The 15,781-nt window shown below is 53.0% G+C and overlaps 2 protein-coding genes across 5 annotated transcripts; one reads left to right on the forward strand and one right to left on the reverse strand.

Annotated features, from left to right (window-relative positions):
• The first annotated feature begins 95 nt into the window (after positions 1-95).
• Positions 96-3,613, forward strand: RELL2 (RELT like 2). 2 transcript variants are annotated; one of them, XM_007077916.3, is made up of 8 exons: positions 96-550; positions 733-1,212; positions 1,606-1,671; positions 1,797-1,863; positions 2,293-2,478; positions 2,750-3,125; positions 3,253-3,286; positions 3,522-3,613. In XM_007077916.3, exons 2-7 carry the CDS (start codon positions 1,029-1,031, stop codon positions 3,283-3,285), a joined length of 912 nt encoding a protein of 303 aa, XP_007077978.1. In that variant the 5' UTR covers positions 96-550; positions 733-1,028; the 3' UTR covers position 3,286; positions 3,522-3,613. The 2 variants fall into 2 exon arrangements, with proteins under 2 accessions (XP_007077978.1, XP_042841878.1); XM_042985944.1 differs by having other exon boundaries at positions 966-1,212.
• Positions 2,135-13,736, reverse strand: FCHSD1 (FCH and double SH3 domains 1). 3 transcript variants are annotated; one of them, XM_007077914.3, is made up of 20 exons: positions 13,658-13,736; positions 13,326-13,423; positions 12,676-12,721; positions 12,210-12,277; positions 11,727-11,862; positions 11,505-11,641; positions 11,346-11,409; positions 10,416-10,544; positions 9,833-9,955; positions 9,572-9,667; positions 9,035-9,160; positions 8,516-8,620; positions 8,166-8,327; positions 7,162-7,290; positions 6,993-7,076; positions 6,696-6,813; positions 6,359-6,579; positions 5,488-5,575; positions 4,559-4,614; positions 2,135-4,430 (listed from the first exon to the last, which is right to left on the reverse strand). In XM_007077914.3, the coding sequence occupies exons 1-20, from the start codon at positions 13,676-13,678 to the stop codon at positions 4,365-4,367; spliced, it is 2,073 nt and encodes a 690-aa protein (XP_007077976.1). In that variant the 5' UTR covers positions 13,679-13,736; the 3' UTR covers positions 2,135-4,364. The 3 variants fall into 3 exon arrangements, with proteins under 3 accessions (XP_007077976.1, XP_007077975.1, XP_042841852.1); XM_007077913.3 differs by having other exon boundaries at positions 11,727-11,883; XM_042985918.1 differs by lacking the exon at positions 6,359-6,579 and having other exon boundaries at positions 11,727-11,883.
• Positions 13,737-15,781: the final 2,045 nt, after the last annotated feature.

Genomic DNA, 15,781 nt, shown 5'->3' on the forward strand with positions numbered 1-15,781 from the left:
AGCTGAGGCATCTGAGGGCCGGAGCCGCGCCCGGCGTGCGGGATAGACCCGTGAAGAGCACTCTCGTCTGACTGCCTGTGCTCCCCGCCCGGACCCAGGCTCGGCGCCGCACACTCCCCCCGCGGAGGGGGGACGGCGCAGTCACGCGCGCACCACACTTGCGCTCACAAGCGCGCAAGGCTCTAGCTCTCCGCCCCGCACACCTGCGCTCCGCCCCCTGGTCCTGGGCTGGCGACTGGCGAAGGCATTTGGGAACCTAGGGAGGCTGCGGCAGCGCCCCCACCCCCATCTCCTTCCCCTTCCCACAGTCGGAGTTGTCCGAAGCCTGCCTCCGCTCCCAACCAGCCCGCATCCCTCTTCATCCTTCCCTCCCCCCGCCTGCCGCGGCACCGGTATCTGCAGCCGCAGCCCGGAGCCGGTGAGGCGGCGAAGGGGGGAGGGGGAGGAAGCAAGGGATGAGCGCCGGGAGGGCGTCGGGGGCCCTGAGCCGGACTAGGACGCCCCTGGAGCAGGAACCCGAGCTGGAGCCGGAGCCAGAACCAAACCACCGGTACCGAGTGGGCCAGGTGGCCTGGATGGGAGGAACCCAAAGGGGTGGCATTGTGCGGAATACCCGCAGGGGAGGGGGCTGCAGAGGCCTGGCTCAGGCCAGCGCGGAGGAGGTGCGGACGCTGACTCAGGCGCGATTCTTAAGCCGACCGCCTGAGAATTCCGTCCCATCTCGCTCTGCAGTGTCCTTGGGAGGGACGGAAGCGCAGGACAAGCTGGAAAGGGGAACGCTCTGGGCGTCGGGGAAGCAGGATCAGGGTCGCGGAAGAGGGCTTGCGCATCCGCCGTCTGGCACCCCGGCCCCGGACCAGCACCCCTGACACGGACAGCTCCTTGGTTGGGTAGGGGGGTGGGGCCGGACCTCCGAGGCTTGTCAGTTTCGGATCCTGAGGACCAAATTCCTATCCCTCCCCCAGTCCCTAGCTGCAGCCCCCTAACCCCAGAAGGCGCCCTGGCCCGCGCTCGCCCCCCAGGGCCTCATGTCGGAACCACAGCCTGACCTGGAACCGCCCCAACATGGGCTGTACATGCTCTTCCTGCTTGTGCTGGTCTTCTTCCTCATGGGCCTCGTAGGCTTCATGATCTGCCACGTGCTCAAGAAGAAGGGCTACCGCTGCCGCACGTCGAGGGGCTCGGAGCCTGACGATGCCCAGCTCCAGCCCCGTGAGTGAGGAGCCTAGAACCTGGCTCAGTCACCTTTCTCCCATACCCTTCACCCCACACCTCTTTCTGCCTTCCTGGCCAAGAGACCCAGGCCAAACCCTTACCATGCCTTCAGGGAGGCTTAATGATGCTTTCTTGAGTCTGCAAGTGGGATGACACCATCCTGAAAGCAAGGCTAGAAAAGGCAGGATGGGTGGGAAGGGCTCACTGTTGGTAGTCTTGGGCTCCCACTTACCTTTCCCATCTTTACTGCCCTGACCCCTGAAATGCTAACATGCAGCATGATGGCAAACAAAAGGATAGATCTTGGGCAATAAGCCACAGAAGCCACCAGGTAATGTCCACGCAAAGCTGACTCATTTCCTGCTTCCTTGCCAACCTCTCATGCTTCAGCTGAGGACGATGACATGAATGAGGACACAGTAGAGAGGATTGTTCGCTGCATCATCCAAAATGAAGGTGGGTGTAGTCTGGCCCTTTGCTCTCCCTGCCCCGCAACCCACCCCCCCCACCCAGTCCCCAGTCAATTTTCTCTTGCCCTGACCTCCACCTCCACTGACTCCCTCTTTTCCTTCTCCTCTCAGCCAATGCTGAGGCCTTGAAGGAGATGCTGGGGGACAGTGAAGGAGAAGGGACAGTGCAGCTGTCCAGGTGAGCTGGAAACAAGGGCCAGCATGACTTAGCTTGCCTTGGAGAGTACCCTCTCCTCCAGCACAATCCTTTCTTCGCATGTTTGGGGTGGGGGGAACGCAAAGGTGGCTAACCTATAGGAAGAAAGAAGTTTTGTAGGAATCTGAGTTCCTTCAAATTATACTTCCATCTGGATGTCATCAAGCCTAACCTTTATCCCTTGTGCCACTCTTTTGGGTTAAACATTGCCCGCTTTCAGCAAACAACCCTGGGAGGGAGAACACATGATCACTAACGTCTTAATATTGCGTTTATTAGATAAATACAATAGTGTTGGGGCCTGGGGAAGGTGAGGCATCTGATGTTTTAAGAAGCAAAAAGGACAGGAGCAAATGGAACAGGAAAGGAAATGGTAATGTCACTCCTGCTCCCCTCTTCCCTATTGTCCAGCGTGGATGCTACCTCCAGCCTGCAGGACGGAACCCCCTCCCATCATCACACAGTGCATCTGGGGTCTGCTGCCCCTTGCATCCACTGTAGCCGCAACAAGAGGCCCCCACTTGTCCGTCAGGGACGCTCCAAGGAAGGAAAGAGCCGCCCCCGGCCTGGGGAGACCACTGTGTTCTCTGTGGGCAGGTGGGGATAGAAAGCCCCAGGGAAAGGGAGTTTGAGGTGGGAGCCCCAATGATCAGGCACCTCATTCCAAAGGTGGTCCCCAGCTCTGTTCTCCTAGACTGTGAACTACAGCAGGAGTCAGGCTACACAGTATGCCCCACCATCTGGGGGAGGTCTCCCCTGCCCTAGGCCAGAAGGAAGTGGCCATGAAACCCAGGATGTCCCTGGCTAAAGGGAAGCTGAGCAGCCTCTGAGTTATGGTCCTAAGCCCCAGTGTTCTCTCCCTTCCCAGGTTCCGGGTGACACACATAGAGAAGCGCTATGGACTACATGAGCATCGTGATGGCTCTCCCACAGACAGGAGCTGGGGGTCTGGTGGAGGGCAGGACATAGGGGGTAGTCAGGGGTCTGGGGGAGGGCATCCCAGGGCAGGGACACCTGCCATTGAGAGCCTGCCCCCTGAGAGGCCACAGCCCCTGGCCCTCGCCAGTCCCTTGGTGCAGAATGGAGGACTCAGGGACAGTAGCTTAGTCCCTTGTACACTTGAGGGCAACCCTAGAGCCTCTGCAGAGTCAGTTCTAGGGGCTGGAGGGAAGGGCCCAAGCCCAGGACTGGCCAGTCGAGAGGCAATTGGACAGCCAAGCAAACTGGACACCACAGATCACCAGGTAGGAAGACATGGGCAGGGCTATGGTGGGCTCAGCTCTTATTGCCTCCTACCCTGGATTGAAGGGGAGGTGGCCCTGATATGACCCACATCCTGTTCTCCCATTGTTGACCACTTCTCTCTCACAGGTGTCTGCACCACGAGGAGCAGGGGGTGTGTGAGGTGAGTCTGCCTGGGCCCCAAGTCAGATAATCTCATCCTCCCACTCTCTACTTAAACTACCTAAGCCCATTGGCTCTCTGCACTCCCAGGGTTGGCCTTTGCTACACATTCTTTGGTTTAGTGGTGGGGAGTGGGCATGTGCCCCAGGAGGTAGGGAAGGTCCTGTAGCCCCTGGGTAAAAGCTGAGACACAGCTTGAATAGGAAGCAACACTGTTACCCTTCCTCTCCTCCAAGCCTCCTTCTTCACTGTACTGATGGACTACCAGCTGGCAGGGCCGGGGGTGGGTGGGCATGAAGGCCCTCCTCTCCACTGGACAGCACTGCCCTCAGCTGAGGAACCAGCTCTACTTCCACCTGGAGTTGCATGGTCTCAGTCTGGGGGACCTCAGGAGAAGTCTCCCCACCCCCATCCCTCAGTCTCTTTCACTTCCCCTGCCTGCCAACAGGCCGCCTGACCCCTTCCCCATCACCTCGCTCCATTTGCTAGAGCGTGGCAGCTGGGAGCAGGCCCCTGCCCTTGGTGGGCCCCTAAAGCAATAGCACCATAGGCCCCCTGCCCTCTTGGCACAAGAGGCCCAGGCCCTGGCTTGGGCTTAGTGCCCTTTATTCACTGTCAATAAATCCGCTCAGACCATTACAGCTGTTTTGCATACTGGCTCCAGCTCCTTTTGACAGGCTTGCCCCTGTTCCAGCCCCCAAACCCAGTGGCCATGGCATCTGGAGTGGGGTGGGTCACAGAGCCAGGGTGGAGACACAGATGGGCTGGAGCCACTCAAGACTTTGGAGAATTGGTTCCAGCCCCAGAGATTTCTAGATATTTAACCCACTTAGAGATGGGGTGGTGGCAGAAGAAAAAGGGGGAGTTCCAGCCCTAGAAATAACAGGAGGACAATCGGGGGGGGAGTGAGTTCCAACCCCAGAAAGGGGGAGAAGAAAAGTTTCTATTCCTGGAGGTGAGAGTAGAGATGGGGGAGACTCCAGCTTTTGGCTTGGTCACTTCAGATCATTGAGGGGGTGGTCTCTGACATCGTGGAAATAGGGACAGCAGCATCACTGGGGGACAGCAGTCCCCTGGCTTCAGGTGAGAGGATCTGGGTGGCCAGGATCCGGGGCTTTAGCTGGTGGGGGAGGTGGTGGACGCATCTGTAGGGAACACACAGTCAGTGCTCCAGAAGCGTCCGTTGGGGATATCCCTGTCCATTTCCTCAAACCCCTAGACAAAACAGGACAAGTTGGAATGACACAATCTCCTCCAGGGGAGGGGCCCTTACCGGCCTGAGTCGAGGTGCCATCATGTCCAGGGGTCCAGGACATTCCAGGTCTTGGTCTGCAAACAAGAACCACAAGTCAGTCTTCAGGCTTTATTTTGTTCACTGCTGCATCTCCAGCATTTACGACAGTGGTACTCTCTAAGTATATGTTGCATTAATGAATAGTCACTAATCTGAGCCATAAAATACATCATTACATCCATCCTCAACACTTATTTGGCACCTGCTGTATAATCAGCCCTGTGCAAGGTACCAGAGAGGGGAAGATGGAATTCACAGCACTCCCACTCCCAATGGCCATGCCAGGAACCTAAGAGTGAAAAACCAACAAGCAAAATGAATAAGTGCTAAACCATTCCAAGTGAACTACAGGTATAGGAGGTACAGAATATGCTCACAGGGATCTCTGGAATCAAGGAGGGAAGCTCCATGAAGAAAATAGAAGTGCCAGAAGGTTTTAGAAAAGGTAGACATTCCAAGAAAGAAAATGATGATACACACTAAGACGTTTGTAGGATTCAAGAACATTAGAGGCAGAGAATGCATACTGGGAAAACACTGGGAGAAGCTGGCTAATTTGTCAAATAATAATCATGAGAAAACAGCTACTAAGTGCATGAGTGTTATGTGCCAGGCACAATGCTAGGCCCATCTTTCTAACTCTCACAAGAACTCAGTGAAGTAGGGACCTTTCTCCTCACTCTGTAAAGGCCCAGGCAGGTTACACATCACTCCTGAAACCACACATTGGCAAGTCACAGGCAAAGTCTGAACAATGCACCTGCCTTCAAAGCCCAAGTTCTTCTCCCCATCATGCTTCTGTGAGCCTGAGGGAGGAGGTTCCTGAGGGCAGGCAGAGGAGTCAAGTATAACCTTGCTCCTTCTTCCTGTCTCTTCCACTCCCAGGGCCTCCAATGCCCTCTACTCACCCACAGGCAGCACAGGTGCAGGGGCTCCATCCAAGGCACAGGTGGGCACAGGAGGTGAGAAGCTGGGAGGAGAAGGGGATGGCAGCATCTGGGAAGAAGGAGCACACAGAGTTATTCCTGGCATATGGGAAACTTTCATTAACTTTTTCTCTCACCTTGTCTTCAATGCCTGTCCCATCACTTCTCAATTTGGAGAGCCACCAAATGCTTATATCCAGGTGGGGGCTTAGCTGATAATACACTTCAATAACCAATATGTACTGACACTTAACTATATCCCAGACATTCTGCTGACACTTCATATACACTAATTAATTCATTCCTCACCACCATCCCATGAAGTAGGGATTTTTATGTTTTCTTTGTTAGAGGTGAGACTCAGATTAAGCTATCTATCCAAAAGCATGGAGCCAGTTAGTGGTCAAGTCCCAACTAGAACTGGTCTCCTGACTACCACGCCAAGGCTTTTCCTTGTAACAACAGGTACCATATATTAAAGAACCTCCTGTGGGTCACTGTGCTAGGGGCTTTACCTCCATTATCTCTAATCATGACAAGTGGGCTGCTGACACAGGTATTATTACCCTGTTTTACATGTAAAGACAAAAGCACAGAGGTTATATCACTGCCCAAGGTAATGCAGTAGGAATGAACTCAGATGTACCTAGCACTGAAGTAAGACTATCAAACTCTAATGAAGACAGTTTGGGTTTCCTTCTTCTCTACCCAGCCAAACTCCTTTGGGAGACCCAAGCCACTATAGGAGGTAAACCCGGAGAAGGGAGGGGGCATTAAGATGAATATGGGGCCTCACTGGAGTGGGAGGGTCAACCCAGAGGTGTCTGGGGATCCAGGGAGAAGAAAGCCTCACCTGTTCAGGGTCTGAGAGTTCATGGGGCCCTGGGGGGCCAAGAAGCTCCTCCACTAGCAGGGAGGGGAAGACCCCAACATGGCCCCCAAATTCTCCCCTCCAGAAGCCGTCATCCACTCCATCCTGGGCCCTGGGCAGCAGGCGGATAAGTGCCCCCTCGGGGAAGCTCAGCTCCTCTGCACTCTGTCCCGTGTAGCTGTATAGGGCACGGGCCAGGAAAGCTGCAGAAGCCCAGGAGAGATGCTGAGGGGAGTTGATGGAAGGTAGTGCCCCCAGGACTATGATATCCCAGGGCCACAAACACTCGCTCCCCAGACCCAGAATTTCCCATTCTCACCTGTGGGCTCTGCCCCTGAGGGGTTGTCGCTGTCATGGCCACTCTCAGGGAAGGAGAGGTCCGGGAAGTTGAGATACCGCTCAGGGACAAAGCCTACCTCGCCGTGCTGGTTTCGAGCCTGTTCACCCAGCAATGTGAACAGATAGCAGACTTGCCTCAGCAGCCCATAGCCCTAGCCCTCCTCCTTAGGCTTCTAGTTTTGTCTGGCTGGATCCTTGCAAGCCATAGAGAAGACCTTCCCACTGCACCCTCCCCACCTGCCCACAACCAGGATCTGGATCTAAGGTCCATACCCACCTTGACCCATTCATCAGCATCTCCCTCTTCTATGACCTCCAGCCACTCGCCCTCTGTGATGGTCAGCTCATCCTCACGCCCTGCCTGTGCCCCACAAGGAAGGATTCAGGACTTGGCTGTCTCCCATCCCCACCTGTCGGAGGTCACCACCCCCATGCCCACCTGATACCTGATAGCCAAACACCACATGTGCAGGGCAGGGAAGGGGCCTAGTGGCCAAGGCTGTGGGGACAGGCTCCTCAAAGAGCTCCCCGGTCTCCTCACATTCCTCAAAGTCCGAGAGCTCAGCATCCTCAGCCTGGAGGGGGCAGACAACAGACATCATAGGGGGGCCCCACACTCTCAAGCACCCATTTCATCTCCCACTCCTCCACTCTATTCTTAAAGAACACTGGCAGATCATTCCCCAAGGTGGCACCCCCCCGATCTGTTCACCATGTTATCAAAAGCAAAATCAACACAAGCAGGGTAACACCAACCACCACAGAATTAGTCCTGAGTGCTTAATCTGTGCCAGGTACAACACCAAACATCTTATGTATATCACCTCATTTTATCTCCATAATGACCCAGTGATATTTTGCGTAACTGAAAACCTCATTTTACTTGGGAGGAAACTGAGGCTCAGAAAGGTTAGGTCACTTTCTAAGATCACACAGCTAATAAGTAGAGTGGCTGGTATTCGAACCACTTATAATCTGTACTTAGAGCTTAGTTCATAACCACAATCCTATACAAGTAAAATCTTAGATTGTGATTAACTTGTTCTGTGAGTGTTCTGCAAGAAGAGCAAATATTTCTAATATATTTTAACTTGATAAATGAGCAATGTCTTGCGATATGAGTATTATGTGATGCTGAATGTCACATGATCACAACTGAGCCAATGGTTCTTGAAATTCACTTTGATATACAAGTGTTTTGGATTACAAGCACGTTTCTGGAACGAATTATGCTCGCAAACCAAGGTTTTACTGTACTCATGACAAAAGTTCACTGACACTCTATGCTACAAACTATGCAAAAAATTATACTTATTTCATTCATGCCTCACGACAACCTCTTTGACTTAAGTACTGTCATGATCCCCATTTTACAGGGTCTTCCCTCCACTGCGGAGTTCTACCCTTTACCTTCCTGGGTGTGTATGGGTACGGAGCGAAGGGTGCTCACCGTAGGAGACAGGTCCCTCTGGGACAGTCGGGCCTCACTGAGCCGTCGCTCCTGCTCCACCTCATCCTGGGCCTGGGTCATGGCTGGTTTCAGCCAGCGCTGCACATCTAGGCCAGCTCCTTGTAGCAGGGCCAGCCGAGCAGCCCCCTTCACCTGGCTCACCTGGCATTAGGATGAGAGATCAATCAAGGCTATGGCTGGGCCTGCCTTTGGGAGGTGGGTGGAGCCTCCCCAAGTTTGTCCACCTTCTACCTCCTGCCACCCACTCCCCACCATCCAGAGACAGTGGAGGAGAGTGTTGTGTAAGGGGGTGGGATCTCAGTGGCCCTAGCCACAGGGCTACATCTCACCTGTGCCCGCCGGATGCTCTCCCTCACTTCCTGCAGCCGCTGTTCTATGCCTGGAGCCTCCCGCTCTGGAGCCTGCTGTCGCCTCTGCTCCAGCCGCTGCAGCACCTGGTTGGGAAGGCAGAGGACAGGGGTGGGTAGAAATACTACGGGAGACAACTTACTATGGACATGGCACTTTGCTACTTGCTTCACATGTATTATGTCATTTAATTTTCCCTATGAGGTGGCTACTATTATTAACCCCACTCTAATAATAAGGAAACTGAGGTCCAGAGAGGTTGGTTAAGTCACTCCCTCACTCTGGGTTACATAACTAGGAAACAAGAGAGCAGGATTTGAACCCAGGTGGGTCTAACTCCAAAACCAGTGGTCTTAACTATTGTGCCACACTGTTGGCTTAATATACCTTTCCCTCCCCTCCTGCCTGCAGCCCTATGACATTCCCATTGATTCCAGGGTTCCCATCTCTCAGCTCTTCCTGCCCACCCATGATACCTACACCCCCCCCCCCCACCTCACCCGATGCCCGTGGTTCTGGATCTTGTAGTCTCGGGCAGCTCGGCTCGTCCAGCGCTGAACCTCTTTCTCCAGGCTACTGTCCCCAGCCATGCCTCCTGCGTCCCCCTCCAGTTCCAAGGCACACACCTGCATGAACAATGAACACAGGTACTGTGAGGAGGACCTGATATTGCTCCTTCACTACAGTCTCCTCCTTTTTTCTTCTTTCTGTCCTGACCTCCAGGGACAAAGAGGTGAGGGCACACACCTATGTATATAGACACAGGTGTGCCTTCCTGTGGACACAGAGACACAGAGAGTCCCCAAAATGGGATCTGGGTTGAGGGATAGAGATAGAACGATGAGGATAGTGCAGTCAAGGACCGGAAAGGTGGAATAAAATATGTTTATTTGTGTCCTGGTGGGAAGGAGGTGAACTAGAGTTCTGAAGCCACATAACAGTCACCAAGTCATTATCAGGACAAGGATGATGAGGGAGGAGGCCTAAACCACAGTCCCCTTTACATGTGGTTTGGTTCCAATGAACAGTGGTCTCACCTGATCAGTCCCTGCAGGCTGAAACTCCTGAGGTGGTGTGGGGGAAAATACTCCAGGCTCCTGAAGAAAAAGCTTCAAATCTTGCTCCCAGCTTACCTGGGGGGTTGTAAAAGGTCAAAGTAGGCACTCACTGGTTACCTCTCTAAGCCTGTCCCCAGCCCCTCTTGGAAGAAAGAAGGCAGATAATGCAGTGGGTGGTCTGTACTGAAAGAGCAGGGTAAAGAGGATCTCTGGGGAGGTCTTAAAGGGCACAGCCCTCACCTGGGAGGTTGCCTGTGCTCCATGGCGGGCATGCTCCAGGGCCATCTCTGCAGCTTCCAGCTCAGTGCGGCTTAGCAGGGTCAGGGGGTCCCTCAAGTGTTCCAAGAGCTCGCTGACCAGGGCCTAGAGAGAACCCTGAGATAATGACACTACCCTTCCCCCAGCATCTACTGCAAAGTAGGCTCTCTGCCCAGGTTTAGATTGGTACGGGCATGAGGAATTGGAAAGAGGGAAGGAATGAGACATTATTACTGCTTCTAATAATAGGCCCTCACGTATGCATAGACCTTAACAGTTTAAAAAGCATTTTCACATCTATTCTCTCCTCTGAGCCCCATTAGTCTATAAAGTAGGCAGAGCAGAAGTTATCCCTGATGAGGGGTTCAGAGGGGTTAAGTGTTCTGCACAATGTCATGCAGTCAGCTAGAACTAGAACCAGAACCAGAGGATCTATCTTCTACCCACTCAAAGCAGGCTAGGTCCCTAGCACCACCTAGTCTGGTAGTGGTGGGAAGAAAGGACAGGCCCTCCCACACACTGCCACCCTCTTCTGAGAGGCAGGGGTATCTGGGCTGGGACTGGCCTTGAGCAGGGCTGGCAATTCCTCCTGGTAGTAGTGGTCAAGGTGGGCATTGGTGGCCACCAGGTTAAGCAGGTACTCGTTGCGGGCTGCTCTCAGCTGCTGGGAGTACTGGGCTGATTGGGCAGACAACTGGGAAGAGAAAATATATGTCAACAGGGACCGCTAGACCCTTGGGGTCCTTCCAAGGCCAATCCATATCCAGAATGGATTCTCACATTATTGAGTGCTTACTATACACCTGGTGCTATACTAAAACTTTTGTACACTCACAACTCGTGCTCAAGATGCACCGGTGGTGTCTGGGTTCATTTAAAATAAAATCCCAACTGCTCCTTACTGTGGTTTACCAGGTTTCACGTGAGCTGGTCCTGCGACCTCTCTGACCTGTTTGCACAGTACTTGTCCCCTTGCTCACAGTACTCCAGCCACACTAGTCTTCTTTTGGTTCCTCAAGCCCACAAAGCTATTGCCATCTCAAAGCCCCTGAATTCACCATTTCCTCTCCCTGGAATGTTCCACCCCTAGATCTTTGCATGGCTGGCTCCTTCTTGACAAGCCATGTATTCAGAGAAGCTTTCTCTCTAAATTACACTCTGTTACCCTTTATCATAGCACCTTGTTTTGTTTTCACTTAATCTGATTATTTGTTTATTTACTATCTGTCTGGCATTCACCAGACTCTGAAAGCAGGAACTCCATAGAATCCTCAATAAATGCACAGTAAAGGAATAAAAAAGAAATGCACTATTTCCGTGTTACAGATGAAGAAAATGAGATTCAGAGAGATTAGGTTAACCAAGGTCAAGGACTGAAGGTGTAGGGAAGCCTGGATTCGTCCCAGTCTCTCAGATTTATGCCCTTGGTTTCCAAACCACGAGACTACTCTGCCCACCTCCTTCCTGCCCTCCCTCATATCCACATCCCCCAAACCTTGGTGCTGAGTTTCTGGAGACTGGTTCGAGTGTGGAAGAGCCCATGGTCACTTCGGTTCAGTCTGTGGAGGCAAGGAAGAGGAGTCGAGTTTAGGCCTGGCTGTCATGCCTTGGATCCCCTCCTCCTGCCAGGCTTCCCAACTCCACACGACCCCACCTAGCCTGGACATCAGCCGCCTTCTCCTGTGCCAAGGCCCACACACGTTCCCGCTGCCCATACAGCTTCCGACTTCGGCTCAGCTCCCGGACAGACTGCAGCACCTCAGCTTGTGCCCTCTGGAGGTTCTCTGCTCCCTAGGGGCATGGACACACAGAGTCCTGACCTGGATCACCCCAGCCCTGAGCCAGCCCTTCCTTCATCCCATCCACATAGACATACCTTCCTAAGCACCTGCTCCTTGGCACTCCGCCCTGTGCCCCCTGCCAGGTCACGGTATCGGTCAGATGCCTGGAGCCGGGCTTGGCCCCCAGCCACGGTGGCATCCAGCAGGCAGCGCCAGGCACCAAACACCATCCTGCCTCTCCCCATAGAAGGTCTGTGTTGAGGAGGAGAGCACTCCAAAGCTTCATGAGACCCCCCCCCCCAACCCCAACACCATAAGAGACAGAGTGCTTTCCCATCCCCCTTGTCTGGGAGCCTATCAATCGATCAGCCCATTAGCTCAGCCACAAGGATCACTCATGCCCTCTGCCCGCACCCACAGTGTCCTTGCTGGGTCAGCTCCTCTCTGGCTGCTGTGTCAGCTCTACCTACAGCTCACGTGCCCTCCCCCCTCACTGACTCTTTATTCCCATAGATTCCTGAGACTGAGCTCCTCATCTCTTCTAGGTCTCCTGACCTCCCTACCTCCATGGGACCCACCTGCTGTCCATCTCCCCACTCCGGTGCCCTTCCCTCTTCAGGAATGGCCCAGCCAGTTTCTGAAGTGCCTGGTGGGAAAGTCATCATAGACCCAGTTACCTCTCAAAGATTCTCACCAACTGGGAAAATATGGGATCAGAGTATACTAACGCCATTCATCAGATGCATATTATGTGCTACTTACTTTGCTAAGTGCTTTACATGCATTAACCTATCCCATCCTTACAACAACCCCACGTGAAGGTACAATTATTATTTCCATTGTACAGAGAAAGATGTCAAGGCCAAGAAAGGCTAAGTACCTTGTCCAAGGTCACACAGCCAACAAGTAGCACAAGAAAGATTTGACACCCCTCTGTTTAGGCCTTTGCTCTTGACCAGAACAGAAGAATGTGTGGAGAGACAATGCTGGTGGTTTAAAGGAGGCTAGAACAAAAGACAAAGTCCAGAGAAAGGAGTTCCATACCTGCCCATACTCCCGTTCAATGGCTGCCCTCTGCTTGCTGTAGGACCTGTGGAGATAAATGGAGCAGAGTGGTGTTACAGTTTAGTCCTGTTCTCCCACCCTCAATCCTCTCCTCAGCCTGGGCAGGAGGAAGAGGGGAGCCAGGCCTAGAGTGTGAGTATACCAGGAGCAAATGAGACTGAAGAGAGAGTCCTTGAGATCACCTCAGGCAGCTGCAACCCAGAACAACCTCACCTCATTGCTCAGAGCCTCAGCAGGATCCTCCCCACCCCTGGAGAACCATCAGTTAGGCTCAGACGTGAGGACTGATGGGGGCCTGAATACATTGTCCTCCAGCCTTCCAACAGGTCTGGAAGAGGGAGGTAAGATTCTGCTCTAAGCTTGATTGTGTGGTGGAGGGAGTGGTATGGGGTCAAGGGGTTTCAGGGAGGGTACGTGCATGTTTCTGTGTGTTGGGGTGGGAAGAAGGATAAGTCCTATCTGGTATCTGGAGAGGGAGGCCGAAAGTGAGGGCCAGTAATGGGCAGGGTGGAGAACTCTTCACCCTCTGCCTCCCCTCCCCGGCCCAGATCCGACGGATGTAGGTTTGAGGAGAGGCGGGGCGCGCAACGGCGGAGGTGGGGGGGTACGTGGAGGGGATCAGAAGCTACCTGATGTCCTCCAGTAAATCTGCCTCCCTCTGCTGCCGGGTCTGAAGGATGCTCAGCTGCTCCAGGAAGCGAAGCTTCACCTCCTGAGCCGGCTTCACCTGTGAGGGTAAGAAGAGGATGAAGACCCCCAGCGCCTGAGACCTGGAAAAAACACTCCGCGCAGGGAGCGGTGAGGGGGCGGGACCGGGGAGGGGCTGGGCTGTTTCCTGGGTTACTTCTGGGTTAGGCCCTGAACCCTTACAACTCCTTGTCCCCCACTGCGGTTCCGGAGCCCCTTAACTCCCACCATTCCGCCAGCCCACCAGGAGTCCCCATTCCCAGGCCAAGCTCACTTTTCGGGGCGGCGGCTGCATCTCCGATCCGGCCAAGGCGAGCGACTCTACTCCGGAACTCGAGGAAGCCCCGCCCACGCCAAAGCCCCGCCCCGGACCTGGCTCAGCTCCGCCCCCGTCCCGCCCACGCCTCGTCCGACTTCGCGCAGGGCTGCGAAGCGCGAAGGTGCCGAGAAGAAACCGGATCAACTTCTGTTACTACTGCTAAAACTCCGGAAAGGGTCGGAGCCGCCGAGTGGACGCGGCGTCTGCTGCGCGGTAGGGAAACTCTAAGTTTCTGAGTCAAGACGCCTGGGTTCTGTTTCTAGTAGAGCCACTGACTCAGCTCTTAATTATTTCTAATCATTCATTTACATATGCAGATCTCCGGTGATGGCGCGAAGGGTGACCTGTGGCAAGGAGGAACTCAGTTTGTGACCAGGGAAACTGAGTCACTGGATGCCTGAGCAAAGATGATTTTGACAAGGGAAACAGGACTGTTCTCAGACCTTTCCCAAATTCCCAGAGAACTGGAAAAGCCAGCGTGAGTGGTGAGAAAATTGCCTGGAGCCAGGAAGAAACCAGTCCCAGAGGAAAACAGGTGTGTCTGGGGCCAATGGAAGCTAAATGGTACTTGTGAGTGGATATAAGCGGGGAGATGGGTGTGGGGCCTTGCGTCCCAGAAGGCCCCTCTCACCGTTAGGGCCTACTTCTCAGGTTCTGCACAGCAGTCCTGTGGCCCCAAATTCACATTTCCAACAGACCACTGATACCAGCACTTGTATATCTAATAGATACCTCAAACCTTTAAAACTGCTCCTTCTCCCTGACCCTTCCCAAGTTATCTTCCCCAGATAAAATACCAAAGGGCACCTCTTTCCATCCAGTTAGGAAAGGCTGAAACCCAGAGTCAGTGTGCCCTTTTCTCATACCCCCATATTCCATCTGTTAGCAAGTTCTATAGGTTCTATTTCTAAAAGATCTCTTATTAATCACCTTCCTTCAATTCCCAAAACCACCAACCTAGTCCAAGCCCCCATAATCAGTTTTCTGTCTAATATCTGGTCTTTCACGCTCTCCCCACCCCAAACTCCCTCCATAACCCATTGTTCACAAAATAGCCAGTGATTTATCTTTTTTTTAAAAAGAAAATGAGATCCTATCACTCTCTTCCTTAAAACTTCTCAGTTGCTTTAGAATAAAATCCAAACACCCTAGCATGGCCTGCAAGGCTGTGCATTATTGGGCCCCTGCCAATCTTTCCCCTTTCGGCCCATACACTTCTCTGGCTCCCCACTCACTGTGCTTCAGCAACTCCAGCCTCCTTGCTGTTTCCCCAGCAGGCCAAGTCTCTTCCCATTGCAAAGCCTTCATGCCTGCTGCTTTCCCTCTCCTTCTGGAGTGCTCCTTCTTCCAGTATTCCACATGTCTGGCTTCTTTATTTTTTGTTTATTAAAAAAATTTTTTTTAAGTTTTTTAATTTATTTTGAGAGAGAGAGAGAGAACAGGGGAGGGGCGGAGAAGGAGGGAGAGAAAATATCCCAAACAGACTCTGCGCAGTCAGAGCAGAGCCCTATGTGGGGCTTGAACTCACCAACTGTGAGATTGTGACCTGAGCCAAAATTAAGAGTTGGACACTTAACCAACTGAGCCACCCAGGCATCTCTTTATTTTTTAAGTTTTTTAATTATTTAAGCAATCTCTACACCCAACATGGGGCTCACACTCATGACCCTGAGATCAAGAGTTGCATGCTTTTTTGACTGAGCCAGCCAGGTGCCACCAAATCAAGTCCCATTAGTTTTTTTTGTTTGTTTGTTTTGTTCTTTAAGTACACTCTATGCCCAGCATGGGTTTGAACTCAAAACCCTGAGATTAATCTGAAGTACTCTACTGACTGAGCCAGTCAGGCACCCCTATCTGGCACCCGTATTCAGCTCATCACAGAGGCCTTCCCCATCCTCCCAGCGTAAGGGCCATCTCCACAAACACATCACTTTAGGTTTAATTTCTTCACATCACTGAATTAGTTTGTGTATTTAATGTTTTCTATTCCTCTACACTGGAAGCTCCATAAAAGCAGGACCCATCTGTTCTGTTCACACTGAATACCTAACACCCAGTTAGGTGCTCAATACATATTTG

This window comes from Panthera tigris, chromosome A1 (genome assembly GCF_018350195.1).
Source record: "Panthera tigris isolate Pti1 chromosome A1, P.tigris_Pti1_mat1.1, whole genome shotgun sequence".
Taxonomy (NCBI): Eukaryota; Metazoa; Chordata; class Mammalia; order Carnivora; family Felidae; genus Panthera; species Panthera tigris.

Bases quoted from the DNA above. Each gene is read 5' to 3' on its own strand.
- FCHSD1 (XM_007077913.3), bottom strand. From the start codon at position 13,678: ATGCAGCCGCCGCCCCGAAAA. The intron at 13,424-13,657 runs GTGAGCTTGGCC...TTACCCTCACAG, and splicing joins TGCAGCCGCCGCCCCGAAAA to GTGAAGCCGGCTCAGGAGGT. The intron at 6,580-6,695 runs GTGAGAATGGGA...GGGCTTCTGCAG, and splicing joins CTCAGGGGCAGAGCCCACAG to CTTTCCTGGCCCGTGCCCTA.
- RELL2 (XM_007077916.3), top strand. From the start codon at position 1,029: ATGTCGGAACCACAGCCTGACCTGGAACCGCCCCAACATGGGCTGTAC. The intron at 1,672-1,796 runs GTGGGTGTAGTC...TTCTCCTCTCAG, and splicing joins CTGCATCATCCAAAATGAAG to CCAATGCTGAGGCCTTGAAG. The intron at 3,126-3,252 runs GTAGGAAGACAT...TCTCTCTCACAG, and splicing joins TGGACACCACAGATCACCAG to GTGTCTGCACCACGAGGAGC.